The sequence below is a fragment of the Paramisgurnus dabryanus genome, chromosome 9 (assembly GCF_030506205.2).
Source record: "Paramisgurnus dabryanus chromosome 9, PD_genome_1.1, whole genome shotgun sequence".
Lineage (NCBI taxonomy): Eukaryota > Metazoa > Chordata > Actinopteri > Cypriniformes > Cobitidae > Paramisgurnus > Paramisgurnus dabryanus.
Genome location: NC_133345.1, coordinates 11,517,090 through 11,543,410, shown reverse-complemented (window position 1 = coordinate 11,543,410; position 26,321 = coordinate 11,517,090). Strand labels below are relative to the sequence as shown.

General features: G+C 38.6%; 1 protein-coding gene and 1 long non-coding RNA gene across 3 annotated transcripts; one reads left to right on the top strand and one right to left on the bottom strand.

Moving 5' to 3' along the window:
* Positions 1 to 268: 268 nt before the first annotated feature.
* Positions 269 to 3,942, bottom strand: LOC135769361 (extracellular calcium-sensing receptor-like). Its single transcript, XM_065278691.2, has 6 exons — positions 3,734 to 3,942; positions 3,345 to 3,633; positions 2,513 to 3,268; positions 2,198 to 2,425; positions 1,326 to 1,449; positions 269 to 1,182 (listed from the first exon to the last, which is right to left on the bottom strand). The coding sequence occupies exons 1-6, from the start codon at positions 3,940 to 3,942 to the stop codon at positions 269 to 271; spliced, it is 2,520 nt and encodes an 839-aa protein (XP_065134763.2).
* A 791-nt stretch (positions 3,943 to 4,733) lies between these two features.
* On the top strand, positions 4,734 to 6,885 carry LOC135773412 (uncharacterized). 2 transcript variants are annotated; one of them, XR_010543516.2, is made up of 4 exons: positions 4,734 to 4,976; positions 5,073 to 5,230; positions 5,527 to 5,598; positions 5,694 to 6,885. It is a non-coding gene; the product is annotated as an uncharacterized lncRNA (long non-coding RNA). The 2 variants fall into 2 exon arrangements; XR_010543517.2 differs by lacking the exon at positions 5,527 to 5,598 and having other exon boundaries at positions 4,740 to 4,976.
* The last annotated feature ends 19,436 nt before the right edge of the window (positions 6,886 to 26,321 follow it).

Genomic DNA, 26,321 nt, shown 5'->3' with positions numbered 1-26,321 from the left:
GCCTCACTGTACTGACAAAAAAACAGCACTACCACTAGTGGCGTAAGACTGCAACTGCACTTTCAAATGATAATGCACTGAGGGCAAGGATTGTTTGTGTTTTCCATAAGAAACATGACAGAAAACCTGTCAAGAGCAGGAGAAATTTGGTCAAGGTGGCCGCCTCAAAAATCTCTATGCAGGAAAAACCCTGATTACATATTTTGTCATTTTTATGGTCATAAATAATAAAACCACAGCATGCTATATTACAATTTTTAATTGTTTTTCAGTAAGACTTAGTTTGTGATTTTCCCATCAAATTTTGCTTAGTATTTTGTTCAGGCTTTAACAGAATGATGTAACATTTAGGTGTAAATATGCAGAATAGTAAACCAAAGCTTGATGCTAAAATAGCAAAAATCTCCACAGCTACAGTAAATTTACCAGGTGAACTGACATAAGCTGGAATAAATGTGATCCATACAGCACAAAATATAAGCATACTGAATGTAATGAATTTAGCTTCATTGAAGTTATCAGGCAACGTCCGAGCCAGAAAAGCCAGAATGAAGCATAAGACAGCCAGTAGACCAATATAACCCAACACAGCCCAGAAACCAACAGTAGAACCCAAACTGCATTCAAGAATAATCTTCTCCTTAAAATATGTCATATTTTTATATGGAATAGGAGGAGATATTGTTAGCCAAAGCACACAGATAAGAACTTGCATAAGAGTAAAGGCAAAAACACTGAGTCTCTGTTGTGCAGGCCCAAACCATTTCATGACATTACTTCCTGGAAGTGTGGCCTTGAATGCCATTAACACCACTATTGTTTTCCCCAGAACACAGGAGAGACAGAGGACAAAAGTGATCCCAAATGCTGTGTGACGCAACATACAGGACCACTCAGTGGGGCGACCAATGAAAGTAAGTGAACAGAGAAAACACAGAATCAATGAGAAGAGCAACAGGAAGCTCAGCTCTGAGTTGTTGGCTTTTACTATGGGAGTGTCCTTCTTACTGTAAAACAGGATGGCCACCAGTACAGTTATTCCTACTCCAAACAGAGAGAAAAAGACTAACACTATACCCATAACTTCTGTGAATGACAGAAACTCTACAGCCTTTAACACACATTCAGTGTTCTCAGTATTAGACCAGTATTCCCCTGGACACTGCTGGCAGTTATTTGAATCTGGAAAGGAAGTTGTGATCACTGTAGTTAGAGACAAAACATGATTTTACGTATGAACACCTCTTTGATAAAAAACTGAATCCTGAACAGAAGGAGGAGAACACAAAAAGAGCAACTAACCAATTTTCTGGGCTGAAGTTTACCTGTCTCATTACTGATTTCTCCATCTGCACATGTAATACAGTCATAACAGCAGACAGGTCTTCCTTTCTGTACAGCCTTCCTAGTGCCTGGAGGACAACTCTCACTGCACATAGATCTTGGCTTCTAGATGTAAACATATAGTTATTTATATATTATTATATGATTATGGTTGGCTGTCATTTTAAAACTTCACATGCCTGATGTACAATTAAACTGATAGAAATTAACACATTTTAAGTTAACATGTTTACTGCTTTATTTCCTTATCATGTACCCATACTATAAAATACTATAAGGTAATTCTAAAACTTTTGCCTGTTATAGAGAATGTGGCCTACAGTACTGTGCAAATGTTTCACCATTAGATTTGTTGTTCTTGCAAATGTAACTCTATTTGAATACAACCAGTTAATACCGGAAATCTATATCAGATTTTATTTGTTGTATTTAGTGTGACTTCCCTTGAGCAACAGCTTGAACCAGCAGTCTCTCTTAAACCTCAATAAAATGTGCTTGGGAGGTCACACTTACTGACTTGTGCCTGAATAAGCTATTTTGTGTGTGTGTGGGGGGGTATATTCCATGTATTTTCTGTTTCGTATCCTAAAATAGAGACCCCAAAAATATATGGATGGCCATTAAAATATTTTAAAATAACAAAGCTGGACTTTTTAAAAGATCTGTATATCCCTGCCCACTCAGGAATTGTATGTTTTCAAAAGTCTTAAAAGATTTTATATTAATGTGGTATTCTTTACATCTACAACACAAGCCTATTTTCTTTTTTACAGTAACATACTGAAATATTATTTTTTTACATAATGTTTATGTAGTTTAAACAAACCTTGTTGAACATGCTTTTATCATTTACCTTCAGCTGTCCTCCAGGCCAGATTATATTATCAGTGTTAAGTACAAAGCGCTGGTCAGGGGGCAGTGAGGCATCATAGTAACCCACTGGTTTAAACTGAAATGATCCATTTGAGTCCTGCTGCCAGTTCACAACTTCAAATTGGGCTACTGTAGCACCAGTGCTGTCAAACCACACACGATCGCCAAATTTAACTGTGAAATTTACGTTTTTCAGAGCCTCAACAACCTAATCAAAAGAAAAAAAAATAGAACGTTTGCAGTAATTTAATAGAAATATATATAAAACATTTTCCCACTATCACTTCATGTGCACCTGTTGTGGTTGTATTGTCTGAGCTTTTTCACAGACTCCTTGTCCTTTGCACTTCATTAGACTGTGTAATGCATAAGCCACGGCATACACTGCTTTGTAGACATTAGTTGAAAATCTTTGTTCAGGCACATCTTCATTGTTATTTCTCAGCAAAAGTAGATCCTGATAACTGCTGCAATTTAATTCAGCTTGAGATGAATTCCTAGGTCTTTTTGAGCATGGAAAAGCTGTTTCCCAGAATGCTTTAATAACATAATCTGAAAAACCTTCAATATGGATTTTTCTCAATGCAAATCCCAGTGACCCTCCCATCACACGGAAACTGTTTGGAGTTATCAAATTCCTTGAAGCTATCCATCCGAACACACCAACCATTTGGAGGCCTGTAATGTTCTGAATACTCAGTTGATCTATTAGTAGTCCCATCTCGAAAAATGCAACAAATGCAACAATCACTTTTGCTGTTCCTCGTTTTATTGTTTTTACCACTTTTAGGAGTTTTTCAGGCTCTGTTCGGTAGAATTTCACAGAGTACTCTACACAAATCCCCTCCTCCTTGGCTGAGTTCAGAAAAATTTCCATTCCATTGTTTCCATACTCATTGTCACTGTTCACAGCTCCAACCCAATTCCAGCCTAAGTTCTTGACCAAGAGTGCAAGTGCTCTGCCCTGGTGATAATCACTAGACATGGTCCTGAAGAAAGAGGGGTAATATTTTCTATTACTGAGACACTCACATGCGGCAGAGTGACTTATCTGAAAAGAAAAGCATAAAATTGAGTGAAACAGTCATTTAACTGTTAATTGTGTCAAAAAAATTATTGTCTCTTACCACTGGAATTTTAAAAGGTCCTGTGGTTCTAGACACAATAATTGTTGTGGCAGACTCTGTTTCCCCTATGATAGCATGTATAGGAGACTGTCCATTGCATTTTTCCCCTGCTGCAATGTCCTGACCATTCATCACTGCCATAGTTGCACTCATAGAAGATAGTCTTGAAGCACAGCTGTCATAAATTCTATAGCCAACAGAAACATTCGGGAGCAAAGTCTCACTTCTGTTAATCTCCTCAATTGCAAAAATCATAATTTGAGACAGTCGAAAATCTCTTAGACTCACACTGTAAAAACATCAAACCAGTAGGTTAAAATAAGTCAACAATCAGGTTGATTTAAAACATCTGTTGTAACATTTCTTGAAAACTTTCCAATATAACAAACCTGGAACATGATATAGGCTGAGGTTTTTGTGTGAATTCAAATGAAGGTAATGTTTCTTTAGTGTGTACTGGAAAAATTGCTCCAATAGTTATGTCTCCATCCTTGGAAAGAAGTGGGTATTTAGGGTCTCCCATTATTTTGCAATAAGTGTTTTCTTCTATTGCATTAAGGGGATGAAAAAGCAGGACCGTGTGTAGAAATAAAAACATCTTAAGGGTTCAGCTCACTTGCCGCTGCAAAATGGAACTGACTTTGATTCTGTATTGGCTGTACATTTATAGACATAGTATTGATGAGAAATACCTAGGCAGTGATCTCATAAGGCAGAGCAAGCAGGGGTGGGTTTGATGTCTGTGTACCATCTTGTCATTTTTCATTTGATATAAAAATGTCTAAAGTATAAAGTGTTCTTTCTAATTATCTTTTAATCTTTTGGATTTATGTGCTTTGTGAACCTTTAATGGATAAGTTAACCAAAAAAGAGATATCAAATAATTTACACTATTAAACAATTTTACTATTTAAACATATTTATCTATCGATAAACAGTAAAAAATAGCATGAAGATAAAAAAACACCTATTTGTTGCAAAAAAACAATTTGATTTTGTGTATTTGGTATAATACAATGTGTTTTACGGTGGCCTCGGGGTGCAAAAATAAATTACAATGGTAAATTACTTATTTACAAGATTAAAAACAAATTTACAACTTTTTAAACAAATTAATAATTTTTTTAACAAATTTACAAGTTTTTTTTTAACAAATTTACAATTTTTTCTAACACATTTACAATGAGTGAATAAATGTACAAGTTTTCTAAACAAATTTACAATGATTGAACAAATTTACAAGTTTTTTAAACAAATTTACATGTTTTTTAACATATTTACAATGAGTGAACAAATGTACATGTTTTTTAACAAATTTACAATGAGTGAACAAATTTACACGTTTTTTAAAAAATTTACAAGTGTTCAAACAAATTTACAATGAGCGAACAAAATTACAAGTTTTAAAACAAATTTACGTTTATTACGGAAAGGGTAGGTACAATACGCTGACGTCACGCATCTGAGCCTCCGGTGGGAGGAAACCCGGAAGTATCGCCGTGAATCACATGAGAGTTGTGAATGCGATGTTGTGTATTAGGCTGTACATAATATTAACGGAAAGAGAGTGATAATATATAACCTTTCATCGCTTCCGAAGTGACTAAAAGGGATATTGGACCTTATTTTCAGGTAAGTGAAATAGTTTTAGTTAGCTAACGTTAGCTGTCCAAGTTGCACACATTTTGGATGGCAGTTATCAAAATAATTCACTGACTTTCTCATTAGATTACAGACAACACGAGAGGGTGCTTCAAACTTTTTAATCAGGACTGCATTGTTTGTTCGCTCCCGGGGTTACATAGACTGAAACGAGGAAGTGTGACGAGTTTGTTTACATGGTGCTGTAAACTTCAACCCAGGAGGACACTTCAAAGGAATCAAGGGTGCGTTAACTTGTTCGATGATATAATCTGAATAATCTTTAAAAGATTAGGATTTTATGTAGTGACTAATGAGACGATTTGTTAAAATTACCTATATTTATACTATAAATTATATTTTCATTTAATCATTTAAACCTCTCTGAGTGTGACAGTATTATAATGTTTTATCATATTACAAAAACTCTAATGTTGCCTAAGCAAACTGTCATTTATGTCAGATAGATAGATAGATAGATAGATAGATAGATAGATAGATAGACTGCCAAGACTGAAATCATGATTATGTTAATTTCCAGTGTCTGTGATATTGAAACACTAAAGGAAGAAGAGGAGGACCACCATTCGTTTCCTGAAAAAAAATTAAGCATGTAATTCATTGATGAAAATTAGAACAAATAAATCTCATGACTTCATTGATCTTTCTTTTTTTACATGTAATTTTCTCCTCTTTCTCAATACACAGATCTAACAGTGGTTCTGGGGCATTGCAAGACTATGGTTACCTGGAAACATCTCCTATTATGGAAGATTATCGCAACATTTGTGTCTTGGATCATTTTTTCTTGTTTCTCTGCCACAGATTTAGCTGTAAGGTTTAAAGGTCCCGTTTATCCTGATCCCATTTTTTAAACTTTAGTTGGTGTGTAATGTTGCTGTTAGAGCATAAATAATATCTGTAAAATTATAAAGCTCAAAATTCTATACCAAGCGATATATTTTCTTTAATAGAATTTCCCTTTCAAAGCCTATAGCAAACGGCCAGTTTGGACTACAGCCCTCTACTTCTCGATTGAATGACATCCAAAGAAGAGTTTTTTACTAACCTCTGCCCACTGGAATATGTCAGTCGCCAGCTAAGCTCAAGTGGCTCTACTAAGCTGCTGTTGAATCACAGCACACTAAACAAACTACACAATCAGAACTCGATAGGTATTTCTGAAGGAGGGACTTTATAGAACAAGGAAGACATCAGCTCGTTTTTAGTAAAGTAAAAACAGCGCTAGAGAGTATGTGAAAAATATTGTCTTTTTTTACACACAAAACATGAACACACGCTATATTGCACACCATAAACACAATCATAGTTTGTGTTAAATACTCTCATTCTCACGGCACCCATTCACTGCAGAGGATCCCATTGTAAGCAATGTAATGCTTAATTTCTCCAAATCTGTTCCAATGAAAAAACAAACCATCTATATCTTGGGTGAAAAATTACTTTAATCCCAAAAGCAAACGTTTTTCATTTAAATGTTTTTACTTTGCTTTATTGTTACAATTTGTACAGTAGATAGAAAATATACATTGGAACAAATGTATATACAGTGGTGTGAAAAGGTGTTAGCCCCCATCCAGATTTCCCATGTTATTATTGCATATTTGTCACACTTTAATGTTTCAGATCATCAAACAAATTCAAATATTAGTCAAAAAATAAAACCCAAGTGAACACAACATGCATTTTTTAAATGAAGGTTTTTATTATTAAGGGAAAAAATCAAAACTACATGGCCCTGTGTAAAAAAGTGTGTTAGTACCCACTGGCTTTTAATGTAAATATGTTTGGTTCTAAAAATGTACATATATATTTTTTCATACTTGAGACAATATACATTGAAGTTCATTTATAAATAAAACTATATTTTGAACAATGAGTGAAATTAAGTTTCTTTAATGTAGAAATGAGTTGTTCTAAAACTGTACAGTTATTTACTTAACACGTATCTAATGTGTGCATTGCATGTCTGTTAGAAGTGTGTGTGCTATTCCTGGGTTTATAAGCATGTGTTAAGCAGCCAGTAGTTAAAAAACGAGTCCAACTTAATTTTTACTGACTTCCATTTCTCTAAATATACTATTTGGAGGGTTTAGCCTCCGCCCACATCTCCATCAAAGTAAATGCGTTCCAGGTGGATTCGGAAGTCAGTTCTGGTTTTGACAAAAAAAATCACACCATGTTATCCCTGTGATTCCTCTGATAGTGTCCTCCTGGGTTGGAGTTTACAGCACCATGTAAACAAACTCGTCACGCTTCCCCGTTTCAGTCTATGTAACCCCGGGAGCGAACGAACAATGCAGTCCAAAAAGTTTGAAGCACCCTCTCGTGTTGTCTGTAATCTAATGAGAAAGTCAGTGAATTATTTTGATAACTGCCATCCAAAACGTGTGCAACTTGGAAAGCTAGCGTAAGCTAACTAAAACTATTTCACTTACCTGAAAATAAGGTCCAATATCCCTTTTAGTCACTTCGGAAGCGATGAAAGGTTATATATTATCACTCTCTTTCCGTTAATATTATGTACAGCCTAATACACAACATCGCATTCACAACTCTCATGTGATTCACGGCGATACTTCCGGGTTTCCTCCCACCGGAGGCTCAGATGCGTGACGTCAGCGTATTGTACCTACCCTTTCCGTAATAAACGTAAATTTGTTTTAAAACTTGTAATTTTGTTCGCTCATTGTAAATTTGTTTGAACACTTGTAAATTTTTTAAAAAAACGTGTAAATTTGTTCACTAATTGTAAATTTGTTAAAAAACATGTACATTTGTTCACTCATTGTAAATATGTTAAAAAACATGTAAATTTGTTTAAAAAACTTGTAAATTTGTTCAATCATTGTAAATTTGTTTAGAAAACTTGTACATTTATTCACTCATTGTAAATGTGTTAAAAAAACTTGTAAATTTGTTAAAAAAAACTTGTAAATTTGTTAAAAAAACTTGTAAATTTGTTTTTAATATTGTAAATAAGTAATTTACCATTGTAATTTATTTTTGCCTTTCCAGGCCACGGTAGTGTTTGCATGGTTTATGGTTCAAAAAGCAAATTATTTCCCCCATATTGTACTGCGTTGTTGCTTCTCTACCTTGCCTCCTTAAAATGTTGATTATGTACAAATTTCATCGTTCTGAAAAGCGCAGTGTCCTCCAATTGGCCATCTATCCAAAACATTGTGACTGGCCTGAATACCTCTGACGTCAGCCGGAAATGTGACACCCCTTACCACGTTTGGAAGATTAGCTCACAATGCAATGCTGACAGAAGTTAATATCGTCTTTGTTACCATATCAATACGAGACGAATCTGAAAATGCAAATAACCAAGCTGATCATTCAACTTTACCAGCATGGCTTGAGCAGGACGTATTTGAGATTGTAGAAACGACAAACAACAAGCGTTAAAGGGGCGGTGAATTTATCGATTTTATTGTTTTATACTGTTGTCTGATGTCTACTTATGATGTTCGCGTGGTTTTTACATTCAAAAACATCAAAAGCAATAAGTAATAGGCTCTTTTGTAACATGGATTAGTGGCTGTCTGGAGAAATGGTTCGTTTGAAGGGGCGGGCCGCACTGAAGACCTGGATGTAAACACCCACTGCTATGATTGGACAGCTTCATTACCCGTCATGACATGTGGGCAAATGTTTTAAAAACATTAATGTGTAAAAATAGCAGCCGAACACATATATGTTTGTGCCACAAAAGATTCTGGTTGCTAAAGATGATACACATAAATGACAATACGTATAGTAAAGTAGAAACAAAAATTTAAACTGGACGTGACTAAATACCGTATACCAGTGGGGAACCTTCAGGGCCTTCTACGCCTTCAGAGAAGGCCTTAAAAAATTTATAAAAAGATTTTTTATAAATAAATAATAAATAATATAGTATTCAATAAAAATATGTTTTTACATTTTTAAATGTCTATTTAATTCAATTTAATACAATACATGTAATATATTTTCTCTCATCTATGTTCTAACGTTAAGCTTACTGTCAGGTTCATGTCATGAAAACATCTAATCCAATCAGAATCGTCTGTCTCTATTAAGGCCCGGTTATCTGGCTCATTCATTGGTTAGGACTTCATGAATCCCAGGGAAGGCCAAGCTATGTGTTTTGGTGTGGAGAGTGACGGGCAAATTGACCAATCACGTTTTGATTTCAAGTGGGCGGGTAAAAAACAAAGCATTGTAAGCCTTCATGAAGTCCTAAGCATGCAACAAACTGGATGCGAGCTGCCGTAAAACACCAAAAATGAAGATCATAGACCGTTAATATTAATACAGTCTAGTGGCCCGAATCTCTGCGGTGAGAGTGGTTGAGGTAAATGGCGGAAAACGTGATTGACGTTGTGGCTAGCTTGATAGGGGTGAGGTAAAAACGAAATAACTTAAGCGCGTACTCGTGAAGAGCACAGCCGGGAGAAGCGCGTGCAGAGGAGAATGACGCGAACACGAGAAAAATAATGGGTTTAATTATACTTTTACTTCCTGACAGTTTCACTTGTTACGTGAGGATAGTAATGACTGACAGACGACGCCGAATTACATACAATATAATTTCCTAACTAAATCTGAGAGAATGCGAAAACATTAAAAAAAATTTTTCCACCATATACCCGATGGGCAGGGCGGAGATACATTTTTCGACATGAATTCGCTATAGCCCCGGGACCTCGGGTTAGCGATTTTGCGAGCCCTGGATATCTTATAACAACAGTTATTAGCCACAAGGAGGTGCACTGAGAACGCTGGGTGGTATATTTCCCCTTATGAAAAGACTAACAAGGTATCCTACAGCTAAATATATATTTCCAAAAAATTAAAAAATAAATTAAAGAACATAATTTAAGCTTGTTAAATGCAAATTTACAGAGCCCCTGTCATTACAGAGCAGCAGAGTCTGTATTTGTGTTTATCAGTTAGATTAAAGTAATTTTAAACTTTAAAACTGCATTTAAAGGCAGACAATGCCCATTCTGTAATTTAACTTTGCGTGCTCAGAATTTTTACACGTTCATTGTATGATTTAACGAAATACGAATAGCCTAGTATTATGGATGTAGAGGCATTTGCACTTCATTGCATATTTTGAAGGCCCAGCTGAAGTACCCACGGTTCGCCACTGCCGTATACAACACAGTAAGCGGGCATCAGAATCTAAACTGCGGCTGATAAATCCTTCTTTATCAATTTAGACACGGATGTTACAACAGACATATCAAGCGATCTCTTCTAACAAAGCAATAGTGAAACCCAGTAACTTAAATAAACTTACTGTATACTGCTGTGTCATTTTTGTCAGATCCAATATTAGTGGTGTTTTTAATCACAGTCTCTCTGCAAATCCAGCATCGACTTCTTTACAAATGAATCCGTGTACACAAAGTAAACACTCCCCACTCAAGCTGGAACTTCTTCAAAAGCAAACTTCCTCCACGCATTCCTCATGTTGAGACTCCGTTATCCAGCGTCTGTGTTCTTCCCATAGACCATTCTTCCACAACCGAAAATGCGTTTCCATGGTTACTTCAGATCACCGCGTCAAAATAAAAGTCTCTCAGAAAAAATGTATTTAAAAGTCATTTTGGTTACATTTGGCAATCTTTAAATACATGTTAACTTATTGTTGAGACACACGTGTGTCACGCGAAGCTGTGGGCGGGGCTACAAAAGTGGTCCTTGTATTTGGCTATGGGGAGGTGCTTCAATTTTACTTTGATGTCATACTTTTCCAAATTCCACACTGGCTTGTTTTACTGGCTTGGTGCCAAAACCGTTATATTTCAGTAGCACGGACGTTTTCAGTTCTGAAACTTGCAGGATGTTCATTTAAGTATGATTACCTCTTATATAACATTTTATAAATTTAAAATTGAGTATTTGATTCACCGCTCCTTTAATCTGCACAGCATAAAAATTGCGGAAGAAAGTAAACTGTTGCCTACAATCCGTGTGTTTGTTATAGTCCAAAAGAGATTTAAGTTAGAAACGATAACTCACGTCATCATTTACTTTGGTTTTGTACCTTTTGAATATCATTAACACACCACAGGAAATTTAAATTGGTACTCTTTAAACCCTAGATCAGTGGTTCTTAAACTTGGGACCATGGCCCCCTGGGGGGCACTGAGATTGGGGGCCCCGGTTCTATGACATTTTATAAAATACATTAAAGTATCATGAATTGTGTGTAATTAAACCTTAGAAAAATAAGGCTACTAACCAACAGCTCAACATTGTATATTTTAATAAGTTTTGTTTAACACATTTTTTGTTTTGCAATGTTTTTTGTCATACATTTCCTTTGGGGGGGGCCACGGAGGGCACAAGTGGGGGCCATTCTACAAAAGGGGGGACCGCACATTGTGTGTGTGCGTCAGCGGTAGAAGATTACTTTTATTTGGGGATACATTTATCACATTTAATGGTAAATTATTTAACTTGTATTCTAGAGGATAAAAAGACTAAATTCTGTTCTAAATTGTATAAGATCAAAAGATGTTTACCTCATAAAACAGGCATGTTAAGGTATTAGGGTCAGCCGGTTCTGGCCACTCGTGGACACATTATAGTTGACATCACTGTCTAGGGTTATATAAGCAGTAACGTTGCTTTTGCTGCTGCTATGGCGGAACGACAGTTTGCTCACAAACAGTTTTTACTTTATCTTGGTGAAGTTCTGGCTCAAACATCCTTGGTCCTCTTCAAATTAGGAAAAAAACTTCCTATAGATGGCTATTATTTGCATTATTTGTTGAGATGATAGATGAAGCAGATACTTCACTTCAGGGCTTTGAACCATATTTTTTCCCAATTGGTTAGTTCCGAACAGAAACAGTATTTTAACGTTTCTGGTTTTCGGTTCAACCCTAAAATTGACGTTCCTGAACCGGTTAGAACAAAAACAATAAAGTGTCTGAACCAGTTAATAACATTCCATGTCAGCTGTGGGACATACAAATAAGTAGGCTGATCATTAGGACATTAAACTTAAAATATAGCTGCAAGCAGCGATGGCGGGCCCTCGCACGTTTGTTTACCGCTACACGGTGCCTCCGAGAAAACGATGCACGGTGGGCATGTGCATCAAGTGGGTATATATCAGTGTACTCTTTCATGTTGCTACTGACCCATTTAGGTACAGTAGGTAAAAGAAACCCCATATTTTAGACAAACGGGGGCGCTAGTCAGTCACTAAATAGACACGCCTTTATTTGACGTTTTTGTCAACACTTAACAGCCGACAAATCAGATGTGTGTGCCAAATTTAAACTTAATCTACGCTGCCAAGAGCCTGAAATATGCCTGAAATAAAAGTAAGTTTGACGCGTTGCCATGGGAACAGCGTTCGATGTGTCAAAAATTCCTTTGCAATTTAACATCTTCAATGTCTCAGCATCATGTTGACCACTTCTGGTGTCAATCGCATGAATCCCATACGAGGAGTATTCAAAAGTTCACAGCATGTAAATGTCAGCCTTAAATATGCTGGAAAATGAAAGCAAAGTTTGACTCGTTGCCATGGGAACAACGTTTGAGATATCAAATATCCCTTCACAATTTATCATCTACAATGTCTCAGCATCATGTTGACAACTTCTGGAGTCAATCGCATGAAAATCCTAGAAGGAGTATATAAAAGAGCATCGCATGGAACTGTAAGGCTTAAATATGCCTTTAAAATGAAAGTAAAGTTTGACAGGTTGCCATGGAAACAGCGTTCGAGATATCAAAAATCCCTTCGCAATTTATCACCTACAATGTCTTGGCATCATGTTGACCACTTCTTGTGTCAATCGCATGAAAATCCTAGAAGGAGTATTTAAAAGAACATCGCATGGAACTGTCAAAAAAATCCAGCTTTGTGACTGACACACTTCCTGGCGCCTGGTGGTGGCGCTATACCCGGGAGTCACAATAGGCACATCGATGCGATCGGAATCTTCAGACGAACAAACACCCCGCATGGCATCACAATAAGATATTTTTTGCCTTAGATATTAGACACTTCCTGTTTCTCTGATGTCGCCATAAATTTGTCGGCTCGCCATGGCAGAACCGTTCGAGATATCAAAAATCCCTTCGCAATTTAGCAAGTCCAGTGTCTCGACATCATGTTCACCACGTTTGGTGTCAATCCCATGAATCCACTAGGAGGAGTATTTAAAAGTTCAACGCATTCATTTTTTAAACAATCCAAAATAGCCGACTTCCTGTTGGGCGGAGCTTAAATCTTAAAGTGCGAAAGTTGTTCGGGTCGATGAGATCTATATGCGTACCAACTTCCGTACATGTGCGTACATTTTTGCCCGATCTGTGCATCAATGTTATTTTTTTGCATTACAGGGGGCGCTACAGAGCTCCCTTGCCACGCCCATATTCCAGCCTTTGCATGAGCCTAGTGGCACGTGACTTTGACATCTGTGCCAAATTTCCGTTGTTTTCGAGCATGTTAAGGCACCCAAAGTGCACGCCAAGAGCTTAAATATGCCTGAAAATGAAAGTAAAGTTTGACGCGTTGCCATGGGAATAGCGTTCGAGATATCAAAAATCCCTTCGCAATTTATCATCTACAATGTCTCGGCATCATGTTGACCACTTTTGGTGTCAATCGCATAAACATTCTAGGAGGAGTATTTAAAAGTTCACCACATTCAACTGTCAAGAAATCCACCTTTTGTGACTGCCACACTTCCTGGTGCCTGTTGGTGGCGCTATACCCGAGACTCAAAATAGGCACATTGATGCGATCGGAATCCTTGGCCGAACATACACACTGCGTTTCATCCCTATAAGACATTTTTTGCTTTAGATATTAGACACTTCCTGTTTCATTGAATTCGCCATAAATTTGTCGCCTCGCCATGGCAACACCGTTTGAGATATCAAAAATCCCTTCGCAATTTAGCAAGTCCAATGTCTCGACATCATGTTCACCACGTTTGGTGTCAATCGTATGAATTCCCTAGGAGAAGTATTTAAAAGTTCATGACTGACACACTTCCTGGCGCCTGGTGGTGGCGCTATACCCGGTAGTCACAATAGGCACATCGATGCGATCGGAATCTTCAGGCGAACAAACACACCGCGTGTCATCACAATAAGAATTTTTTTGCCTTTGATATTAGACACTTCCTGTTTCTCTGATGTCGCCATAAATTTGTCGCCTCGCCATGGCAGAACCGTTCGAGATATCAAAAATCCCTTCGCAATTTAGCAAGTCCAATGTCTCGACATCATGTTCACCACGTTTGGTGTCAATCCCATGAATCCCCTGGGAGGAGTATATAAAAGTTCACCACATGCATTTTTTAAACAATCCAAAATAGCCGACTTCCTGTTGGGCGGAGCTTAAATGTTAGAGGGCGAAAGTTGTTCGGGTCGATGAGATCTATAAGCGTACCAATTCTCGTACATGTGCGTACATTTTTGCCCGATCTGTGCATCAATGTTTTTTTTTGCATTACAGGGGGCGCTACAGAGCCCCCGTGCCACGCCCGTGTTCCAGCCTTTGGATTTCTGCGATGACGGACGACTCTGACGTCTGTGCCAATTTTCAAGAGTTTTCGAGTATGTTAAGGCCCCCAAAAAGTCCAAAAGTGTTAAAAAAAAAAAAAAAAATAATAATAATAATAAAAAATATAGCTGCAAGCAGCAATGGCGGGCCCTCGCACGTTTTTTTACCGCTACACGGTGCGTCCGAGAAATCGATGCACGGTGGGCAAAGGCATCAAGTGGGTAAATATCAGTGGGCTATTTAATGTTGTTACTGAGCCATTTGGGGACTGTAGGTAGAAGAAACCCCACATTTTAGACAAACGGGGGCGCTAGTGAGCCACTTAAGAGACACGCCTATGTGTGACCTGTTTGTGCACACTTAACAGCTGACAACTCTGATGTGTGTGCCGACTTTTAGGTTAATCTAAGCAGGCCAAGAGCCCTAAATATGCCTGAAATAAATGTAAAGTTTGGGGCGTTGCCATGGGAACAGCTTTCGAGATATCAAAAATCCCTTCGCAATTTATCATCTACAATGTCTCGGCATCATGTTGACCACTTTTGGTGTCAATCTCATGAATATTCTAGAAGGAGTATTTAAAAGAACATCGGCGTCAACTGAAAGGCTTAAATATGCCTTTAAAATGAAAGTAAAATCTGACACGTTGCCATGGGAACAGCGTTTGAGATATCAAAAATCCCTTCGCAATTTATCATCTACAATGTCTCTGCATCATGTTGACAACTTCTGGTGTGAATCACATTATTTCCTCAGGAGGAGTATTTAAAAGTTTACCGCATGCAGATGTAAGGTTTAAATATGCCTTTAAAATGAAAGTAAAGTTTGACAGGTTGCCATGGGAACAGCGTTCGAGATATCAAAAATCCCTTCGCAATTTATCATCTACAATGTCTCAGCATCATGTTGACAACTTCTGGTGTGAATCGCATTATTTCCCTAGAAGGAGTATTTAAAAGAACATTGTAGCAACTCTCAGGCTAAAATAAGCCTTTAAAATGAAAGTAAAAAGTTTGACGCGTTGCCATGGGAACAGCGTTTGACATATCAAAAATCCCTTCGCAATTTATCATCTACAATGTCTCGGCATCATGTAGACCACTTCTGGAGTCAATCGCATGAATATTCTAGAAGGAGTATTTAAAAGAACATCGGCGTCAACTAAAAGGCTTAAATATGCCTTTAAAATGAAAGTAAAGTTTGACGCGTTGCCATGGGAACAGCGTTTGAGATATCAAAAATCCCTTCGCAATTTATCATCTACCATCTCTCGGCTTCATGTTGACCACTTCTGGAGTCAATCGCATGAATATTCTAGAAGGAGTATTTAAAAGAACATCGGCGTCAACTAAAAGGCTTAAATATGCCTTTAAAATGAAAGTAAAGTTTGACGCGTTGCCATGGGAACAGCGTTTGAGATATCAAAAATCCCTTCGCAATTTATCATCTGCAATCTCTCGGCTTCATGTTGACCACTTTTGGTGTCAATTGCATGATTTTTCTAGAAGGAGTATTTAAAAGAACATAGCATAGAACTGTCAAAAAAAATCCAGCTTTGTGACTGACGCACTTCCTGGCGCCTGGTGGTGGCGCTATACCCGGCAGTCACAATAGGCACATCTTTGCGATCGGATTCTTCAGACGAACAAACACACCGCGTGTCATCACAATAAGACATTTTTTGCCTTAGATATTAGACACTTCCTGTTTCTCTGAATTCGCCATAAATTCGTCATCTCGCCATGGCAGAACCGTTCGAGATATCAAAAATCCCTTCGCAATTTAGCAAGTACAATGTCTCGGCATCATGATCACCACGTTTGGTGTCAATCCCATGAATCCACTAGGAGGAGTATTTAAAAGTTCAATGCATGCATTTTTTAAACAATCCAAAATAGCCGACTTCCTGTTGGGCGGAGCTTAAATGTTAGAGGGCGAAAGTTGTTCGGGTCGATGAGATCTATATGCGTACCAACTCTCGTACATGTGCGCACATTTTTGCCCGATCTGTGCATCAATGTTTTTTTTTGCATTACAGGGGGCGCTATAGAGCCCCCGTGCCACGCCCGTGTTCCAGCCTTTGGATTTCTGCGATGACGGACGACTCTGACGTCTGTGCCAAGTTACAAGAGTTTTCGAGTATGTTAAGGCACCCAAAAAGTCCAAAAGTGTTAAAAAAAAAAAAAAAAAAAAAAATAAATAAATAATAATAATAAAATATAGCTGCAAGCAGCAATGGCGGGCCCTCGCACGTTTTTTTACCGCTACACGGTGCGTCCGAGAAAACGATGCACGGTGGGCAAGGGCATCAAGTGGGTAAATATCAGTGGGCTATTTAATGTTGTTACTGAGCCATTTGGGGACTGTAGGTAAAAGAAACCCCACATTTTAGACAAACAGGGGCGCTAGTGAGCCACTTAAGAGACACGCCTATGTCTGACCTGTTTGTGCACACTTAACAGCTGACAACTCTGATGTGTGTGCCAACTTTAAGGTTAATCTAAGCATGCCAAAGACTTAAATATGCCTGAAATAAAAGTAAAGTTTGCGGCGTAGCCATGGGAACAGCGTTCGAGATATCAAAAATCCCTTCGCAATTTATCATCTACAATGTCTCGGCATCATGTTGACCACTTCTGGTGTTAATCGCATGAATATCCTAGAAGGAGTATTTAAAGGAACATCGGCGTCAACTGAAAGGCTTAAATATACCTTTAAAATGAAAGTAAACTTTGACGCGTTGCCATGGGAACAGCGTTTGAGATATCAAAAATCCCTTCGCAATTTATCATCTACAATATCTCGGCTTCATGTTGACCACTTTTGGTGTCAATTGCATGATTATTCTAGAAGGAGTATATAAAAGTTCACTGCATGCAACTGTAAGGCTTAAATATGCCTTTAAAATGAAAGTAAAGTTTGACACGTTGCCATGGGAACAGCGTTTGAGATATCAAAAATCCCTTCGCAATTTATCATCTACAATCTCTCAGCTTCATGTTGACCACTTTTGGTGTCAATTGCATGATTTTTCTAGAAGGAGTATTTAAAAGAACATAGCATGGAACGTCAAAAAAAATCCAGCTTTGTGACTGACGCACTTCCTGGCGCCTGGTGGTGGCGCTATACCCGGGAGTCACAATAGGCACATCGATGCGATCAGAATCTTCAGACGAACAAACACCCCGCATGGCATCACAATAAGATATTTTTTGCCTTAGATATTAGACACTTCCTGTTTCTCTGAATTCGCCATAAATTCGTCACCTCGCCATGGCAGAACCGTTCGAGATATCAAAAATCCCTTCGCAATTTAGCAAGTACAATGTCTCGGCATCATGATCACCACGTTTGGTGTCAATCCCATGAATCCACTAGGAGGAGTATTTAAAAGTTCAACGCATGCATTTTTTAAACAATCCAAAATAGCCGACTTCCTGTTGGGCGGAGCTTAAATGTTAGAGGGCGAAAGTTGTTCGGGTCGATGAGATCTATATGCGTACCAACTCTCGTACATGTGCGCACATTTTTGCCCGATCTGTGCATCAATGTTTTTTTTTGCATTACAGGGGGCGCTACAGAGCCCCCGTGCCACGCCCGTGTTCCAGCCTTTGGATTTCTGCGATGACGGACGACTCTGACGTCTGTGCCAATTTTCAAGAGTTTTCGAGTATGTTAAGGCCCCCAAAAAGTCCAAAAGTGTTAAAAAAAAAAAAAAAAAAAATAATAATAAAAAATATAGCTGCAAGCAGCAATGGCGGGCCCTCGCACGTTTTTTTACCGCTACCCGGTGCGTCCGAGAAATCGATGCACGGTGGGCAAAGGCATCAAGTGGGTAAATATCAGTGGGCTATTTAATGTTGTTACTGAGCCATTTGGGGACTGTAGGTAGAAGAAACCCCACATTTTAGACAAACGGGGGCGCTAGTGAGCCACTTAAGAGACACGCCTATGTGTGACCTGTTTGTGCACACTTAACAGCTGACAACTCTGATGTGTGTGCCGACTTTTAGGTTAATCTAAGCAGGCCAAGAGCCCTAAATATGCCTGAAATAAATGTAAAGTTTGGGGCGTTGCCATGGGAACAGCTTTCGAGATATCAAAAATCCCTTCGCAATTTATCATCTACAATGTCTCGGCATCATGTTGACCACTTTTGGTGTCAATCTCATGAATATTCTAGAAGGAGTATTTAAAAGAACATCGGCGTCAACTGAAAGGCTTAAATATGCCTTTAAAATGAAAGTAAAATCTGACACGTTGCCATGGGAACAGCGTTTGAGATATCAAAAATCCCTTCGCAATTTATCATATATAATGTCTCAGCATCATGTTGACAACTTCTGGTGTGAATCACATTATTTCCTCAGGAGGAGTATTTAAAAGTTTACCGCATGCAGATGTAAGGTTTAAATATGCCTTTAAAATGAAAGTAAAGTTTGACAGGTTGCCATGGGAACAGCGTTCGAGATATCAAAAATCCCTTCGCAATTTATCATCTACAATGTCTCAGCATCATGTTGACAACTTCTGGTGTGAATCGCATTATTTCCCTAGAAGGAGTATTTAAAAGAACATTGTAGCAACTCTCAGGCTAAAATAAGCCTTTAAAATGAAAGTAAAAAGTTTGACGCGTTGCCATGGGAACAGCGTTTGACATATCAAAAATCCCTTCGCAATTTATCATCTACAATGTCTCGGCATCATGTAGACCACTTCTGGAGTCAATCGCATGAATATTCTAGAAGGAGTATTTAAAAGAACATCGGCGTCAACTAAAAGGCTTAAATATGCCTTTAAAATGAAAGTAAAGTTTGACGCGTTGCCATGGGAACAGCGTTTGAGATATCAAAAATCCCTTCGCAATTTATCATCTACCATCTCTCGGCTTCATGTTCACCACTTTTGGTGTCAATTGCATGATTTTTCTAGGAGGAGTATTTAAAAGAACATAGCATGGAACTGTCAAAAAATATCCAGCTTTGTGACTGACGCACTTCCTGGCGCCTGGTGGTGGCGCTATACCCGGGAGTCACAATAGGCACATCGATGCGATCGGAATCTTCAGACGAACAAACACCCCGCATGGCATCACAATAAGATATTTTTTGCCTTAGATATTAGACACTTCCTGTTTCTCTGATTTCGCCACAACTTTGTCGCCTCGCCATGGCAGAACCGTTCGAGATATCAAAAATCCCTTCGCAATTTGGCAAGTCCAATGTCTCGACAAAATGTTCACCACGTTTGGTGTCAATCGCATGAATCCCCTGGGAGGAGTATATAAAAGTTCAACGCATGCATTTTTTTAAACAATCCAAAATAGCCGACTTCCTGTTGGGCGGAGCTTAAATGTTAGAGGGCGAAAGTTGTTCGGGTCGATGAGATCTATAAGCGTACCAAGTCTCGTACATGTGCGTACATTTTTGCCCGATCTGTGCATCAATGTTTTTTTTTGCATTACAGGGGGCGCTACAGAGCCCCCGTGCCACGCCCGTGTTCCAGCCTTTGGATTTCTGCGATGACGGACGACTCTGACGTCTGTGCCAATTTTCAAGAGTTTTCGAGTATGTTAAGGCCCCCAAAAAGTCCAAAAGTGTTAAAAAAAAAAAAAAAAAAAAAAAAAAAATAATAATAAAAATAAATATAGCTGCAAGCAGCAATGGCGGGCCCTCGCACGTTTTTTTACCGCTACACGATGCGTCCGAGAAAACGATGCACGGCGGGCAAGGGCATCAAGTGGGTAAACATCAGTGGGCTATTTAATGTTGTTACTGAGCCATTTGGGGACTGTAGGTAAAAGAAAAAACCCACATTTTAGACAAACGGGGGCGCTAGTGAGCCACTTAAGAGACACGCCTTTGCCTGACCTATTTGTCCACTCTGAACAGCCGACAACTCTGATGTGTGTGCCAACGTTTAGGTTAATCTAAGCACGCCAAGAGTCCTAAATATGCCTGAAATAAATGTAAAGTTTGGGGCGTTGCCATGGGAACAGCGTTCGAGATATCAAAAATCCCTTCGCAATTTATCATCTACTATGTCTCGGCATCATGTTGACCGCTTTTGGTGTCAATCTCATGAAAATCCTAGAAGGAGTATTTAAAAGTTTCCTGCATGCAACAGAAAGGCTTAAATATGCCTTTAAAATGAAAGTAAAGTTTAACGCGTTGCCATGGGAACAGCGTTTGAGATATCAAAAATCCCTTCGCAATTTATCATCTACAATGTCTTGGCATCATGTTGACCACTTCTGGTGTCAATCTCATGAAAATCCTAGAAGGAGTATTTAAAAGTTTCCTGCATGCAACAGAAAGGCTTAAATATGCCTTTAAAATGAAAGTAAAGTTTGACGCGTTGCCATGGGAACAGCGTTTGAGATATCAAAAATCCCTTCGCAATATATCATCTACAATCTCTCAGCTTCATGTTGACCACTTTTGGTGTCAATTGCATGATTTTTCTAGAAGGAGTATTTAAAAGAACATAGCATGGAACGTCAAAAAAAATCCAGCTTTGTGACTGACGCACTTCCTGGCGCCTGGTGGTGGCGCTATACCCGGGAGTCACAATAGGCACATCGATGCGATCGGAATCTTCAGACGAACAAACACCCCGCATGGCATCACAATAAGATATTTTTTGCCTTAGATATTAGACACTTCCTGTTTCTCTGATGTCGCCATAAATTTGTCGGCTCGCCATGGCAGAACCGTTCGAGATATCAAAAATCCCTTCGCAATTTAGCAAGTCCAATGTCTCGACATCATGTTCACCACGTTTGGTGTCAATCCCATGAATCCACTAGGAGGAGTATTTAAAAGTTCAACGCATTCATTTTTTAAACAATCCAAAATAGCCGACTTCCTGTTGGGCGGAGCTTAAATCTTAAAGTGCGAAAGTTGTTCGGGTCGATGAGATCTATATGCGTACCAACTCCCGTACATGTGCGTACATTTTTGCCCGATCTGTGCATCAATGTTATTTTTTTGCATTACAGGGGGCGCTACAGAGCTCCCTTGCCACGCCCATATTCCAGCCTTTGCATGAGCCTAGTGGCACGTGACTTTGACATCTGTGCCAAATTTCCGTTGTTTTCGAGCATGTTAAGGCACCCAAAGTGCACGCCAAGAGCTTAAATATGCCTGAAAATGAAAGTAAAGTTTGACGTGTTGCCATGGGAACAGCGTTCGAGATATCAAAAATCCCTTCGCAATTTATCATCTACAATGTCTCTGCATCGTGTTGACCGCTTTTGGTGTCAATCGCATGAAAATCCTAGGAGGAGTATTTAAAAGTTCACCATATGCAACTGTCAAGAAATCCACCTTTTGTGACTGCCACATTTCCTGGTGCCTGTTGGTGGCGCTATACCCGAGACTCAAAATAGGCACATCGATGCGATCGGAATCCTTGGCCGAACATACACACTGCGTTTCATCCCAATAAGACATTTTTTGCTTTAGATATTAGACACTTCCTGTTTCATTGAATTCGCCATAAATTTGTCGCCTCGTCATGGCAACACCGTTTAAGATATCAAAAATCCCTTCGCAATTTAGCAAGTCCAATGTCTCAGCATCATGTTCACCACGTTTGGTGTCAATCGTATGAATTCCCTAGGAGAAGTATTTAAAAGTTCATGAGTGACACACTTCCTGGCGCCTGGTGGTGGCGCTATACCCGGGAGTCACAATAGGCACATCGATGCGATCAGAATCTTCAGACGAACAAACACCCCGCGTGTCATCACAATAAGACATTTTTTGCCCTAGATATTAGACACTTCCTGTTTCTCTGATTTCGCCACAACTTAGTCGCCTCGCCATGGCAGAACCGTTCGAGATATCAAAAATCCCTTCGCAATTTAGCAAGTCCAATGTCTCGACATCATGTTCACCACGTTTGGTGTCAATCGCATGAATCCCCTGGGAGGAGTATATAAAAGTTCAACGCATGCATTTTTTAAACAATCCAAAATAGCCGACTTCCTGTTGGGCGGAGCTTAAATGTTAGAGGGCGAAAGTTGTTCGGGTCGATGAGATCTATAAGCGTACCAAGTCTCGTACATGTGCGTACATTTTTGCCCGATCTGTGCATCAATGTTTTTTTTTGCATTACAGGGGGCGCTACAGAGCCCCTGTGCCACGCCCGTGTTCCAGCCTTTGGATTTCTGCGATGACGGACGACTCTGACGTCTGTGCCAATTTTCAAGAGTTTTCGAGTATGTTAAGGCCCCCAAAAAGTCCAAAAGTGTTAAAAAAAATAAAAAAAAAAAAATAATAATAAAAATAATAATCCGAGCAAAAACAATAGGGCTTCGCACCTACGGTGCAGGCCATTCTGGCCTGCTCCTCGGTGCTCGGGCCCTAATAAATCCGAGCAAAAACAATAGGGCTTCGCACCTACGGTGCAGGCCATTCTGGCCTGCTCCTCGGTGCTCGAGCCCTAATAATAATCCGAGCAAAAACAATAGGGCTTCGCACCTACGGTGCTCGGTGCTCGAGCCCTAATTATTAGTCTACATAATTTTCCTTTAGTCTCTAACTTGTCATCACACATTAAAAAAGCTACATTATGTAACCGGCATAACTGTAATTCTGACATGCCTACATTTGTTGAGTGCACTTAAACACGCGCACACACACAGATGGAGGACGAATTCCAAACAGGGCTTCAGGAAGAAGATGCAGCATAAACAGTCGCTCCACGTAAAGTAAAAATTACGTTGTTTTTCAGTGCTTTATTTGCCAAATGTACTCTCTCTCAAGTTTACATCAAGAGTTCTGATGTTTGAAGGGCATAGGGATAATCATGTTTAATTGGAGTTGGACCGGACACATTCAACCTCATGTGTGTCTGTGCTTAAAGAAAATCGCTCATTTTAGCCCCTTTTTGCAGTTAAATTGTTTAAAATCACTTAAGTTTTAACATTTGCAAGCCTTTGAAACACATGCAAATGATCAACTTTCAACCTATTTAAATTTGCATATTAATCCGCAAATCACATGAGAGCCGAACCATGGGTCGTGTTTTCTTTACGGATCACAGATCAACTGCGATCCGTTACCTATAATTAGTATAAAAAAAACTGCTTGAGATACTTGATAGCCTACAATATTTACCTATTGTGATTGAGCATTAGAGACTTGGGCTTGTGTAGGCTACTTGCTGGTGGCAAGCTTCTCATTTCTCAGATGAGTCAACGACGACCGGAAGTGAACTTCGCCAAGTCATATTAGACATTAACCAGTTACCATTTTTTTAAATAAACGTTTCTGTTCCAGAAACAATTATTTTTTGAAAGTTTCTGGTTTTGTTTCTGTTCCATGCAAAACATCAAAAGTTTCTGGTTTTCGTTTTCGTTTGGTGAACCGGTTCAAAGCCTCGCTTCACTTAGTGCCCCCTACCTGTAGTGTGATGTCATTACTTTATACTGTCATTACTATATTACACATTCACTGATGCTTTGACTTGGAGTGACACAGTACCAAGCAACATGTGAGAAGTGCCAGAATGCAAGACAAAGTGCAGGTAGGCTAAAGATTAAAATATAGAAGTTCCGGTACTGCGTACTGGTGAGTAGCAGCCCACTTCAAGTATTGCTTTTAAGAATGTCTTGTAATGTAGTGGGAATATGAACTCTAACTCAAAACTTTGAGAGAAGAGGTTTTCGTCTCTGATGGCATTCTGTAGAAGCATAGCCCAGGATTGTGTCCTCGTTGGTTAATGCAAACTAAAGAAATCACTTACTTCTTAACCTTGAGCTCAAGAGCAGATTGTGTTCTTATGCCTACCCCTAAGTGCGTGATGACAAAAGAAAACTATGGATAGATGCCCGCATTAAGTTCAAAGCTCTAATTCTAGCCTACAAGAAGGCCACTGATTGTTCAGTGTTTTACGTATTTTAGACTCATGAACACATTATGTTTGTCAATACCCTTGACTTAGATGAAGATCCAATAACATTTTATGAAAAATTTATTCAGAAAACTATGAAATTCCAAAAGGTTCTTGCCACTGTATATTATATACTTCTGCTTCATGAATTGCGTTAGGTTTGTCGAGACAAGATTCAGAGCAGTTATGCTCTGCTGCCCTTTTGTTGATGTGAGTGCTTGTTTTTTTTCTCATTTGTAAGTTACTTTGAATAAAAATGTCTGCTTAAGGGCTTAATGTAAATGTTATGTAAATGTTTATGTTCATGTTTCTACCTGTATTTCATGACAAGTGTGGAGCAAAAGATTATGCATGTCACTGATCAAACCAAACCACTAATCAAAGGTGTAAAAAGTCCAAAGCCTCAAAAGTCAACTTGACGGTCGAGTGAATGTTAGCTTAGAAAACTGGGGGGTTTCACTAGAATGTGAGGAGGTGTAAAGCTTGATATCATCTGGATAGCAGTGAAAACATATGTTATGTTTACTGATAATGTCTCTTAGATGTAACATATATAACGAGAAAAGGATAGGACCTAGATCTGATCCCTGCGGTACATCGTATTTAACCAGAGAGTGACATGACTTCTTCTCATTGACATAAAGTGATAGCAGTTGGTTAAATATGATCTAAACAAGGCTAACGCCTGACCACTGATGCCAACATAGTTTTCTGGTCTATTGAGTAAAATGATATGATCTATTGTGTCAAAGGCTGCACTAAGATCTAGTAATATAAGAATTGAGATTTCACCACGATTGGATTGTTAAAAGAAGGTCATTTGGAACTCTAAACTGTGCTGTCTCTGTACTATGATGGGGCCTGAATCCTGATTGGAACTTTTCATGTGTACTATTTTTCGCTAAGAATGTGCATAATTGGCTTGCAACTACTTTTTCTAATATTTAAGAAAGAAAAAGGAGATTTGAGATTGGTCTAAAAGTATCAAGCTTCCCTGGTTGAGGTGCGGCTTTTTAATGAAGGGTCTAATAACTGCCAGTTTGAAAGCTGTTATCCTAGTTCTAGCTATGAGTTAATTTGATTTATTACTGGGTCTGACACTACAGGGAACACCTATTTTAGTAATTTTGTGGGAACAGGATCTAATATACACAACAATGATTTGGATGATTTCATTAATTTTGAGAGCTCCTCTATTGTAGTAACTTTAAAACATTCAAGTTGTTAGTGTGGTAATCAAGTGTTAAGTATACTATTGGGTAAAATGGTGGCTGCTTGAATAGCTTCGATATTTTCCCTAATAACCACAATTTTGTTAGGGAAGAAGTTCATGAAGTCGTTAGTACTGTTTGGAGTTTATCTGTTTGTTTTTTGTTTCTATTCAGTTTCACAACTGTGTTGAAGAGTAACCGGGGGTTATTTAAATTTTCTTCTATGAGCTTGCTGAGAGAGGTAGATCAGCGGTTTTTATATTCTGTCTGTAGTGTTGAACACTTTCTTTTCATGCAGCACTCCATACCTCTAACTTTGTGCTTCTCCAATTAAGCTCAATTTTTCTAGCTGCCTTTTTAAGGACTGCAGTATGATGGTCATACTATGGTGCTGGCATTTTTTCCTTGATTCTCTTTAATCTAATGGGAGCAACAGCTTCCAATGTGCTAGAACAAATGTTGTTCAAGGTTTCTATTACAGAATCCAGATCTTCACGGTTATCTGCTTCATTTTGGGATCACTAATGTATGTACCTTTTGATACATTGTGGTAAAATTCAAAAATTGACATTGTCCTATCAATGTGGCTCTCATGAAAAAAACATTAAAGACCACTGGTCTATAGTATTGGTTCAGACTACTAAAATTTTGGTTATACAGTTG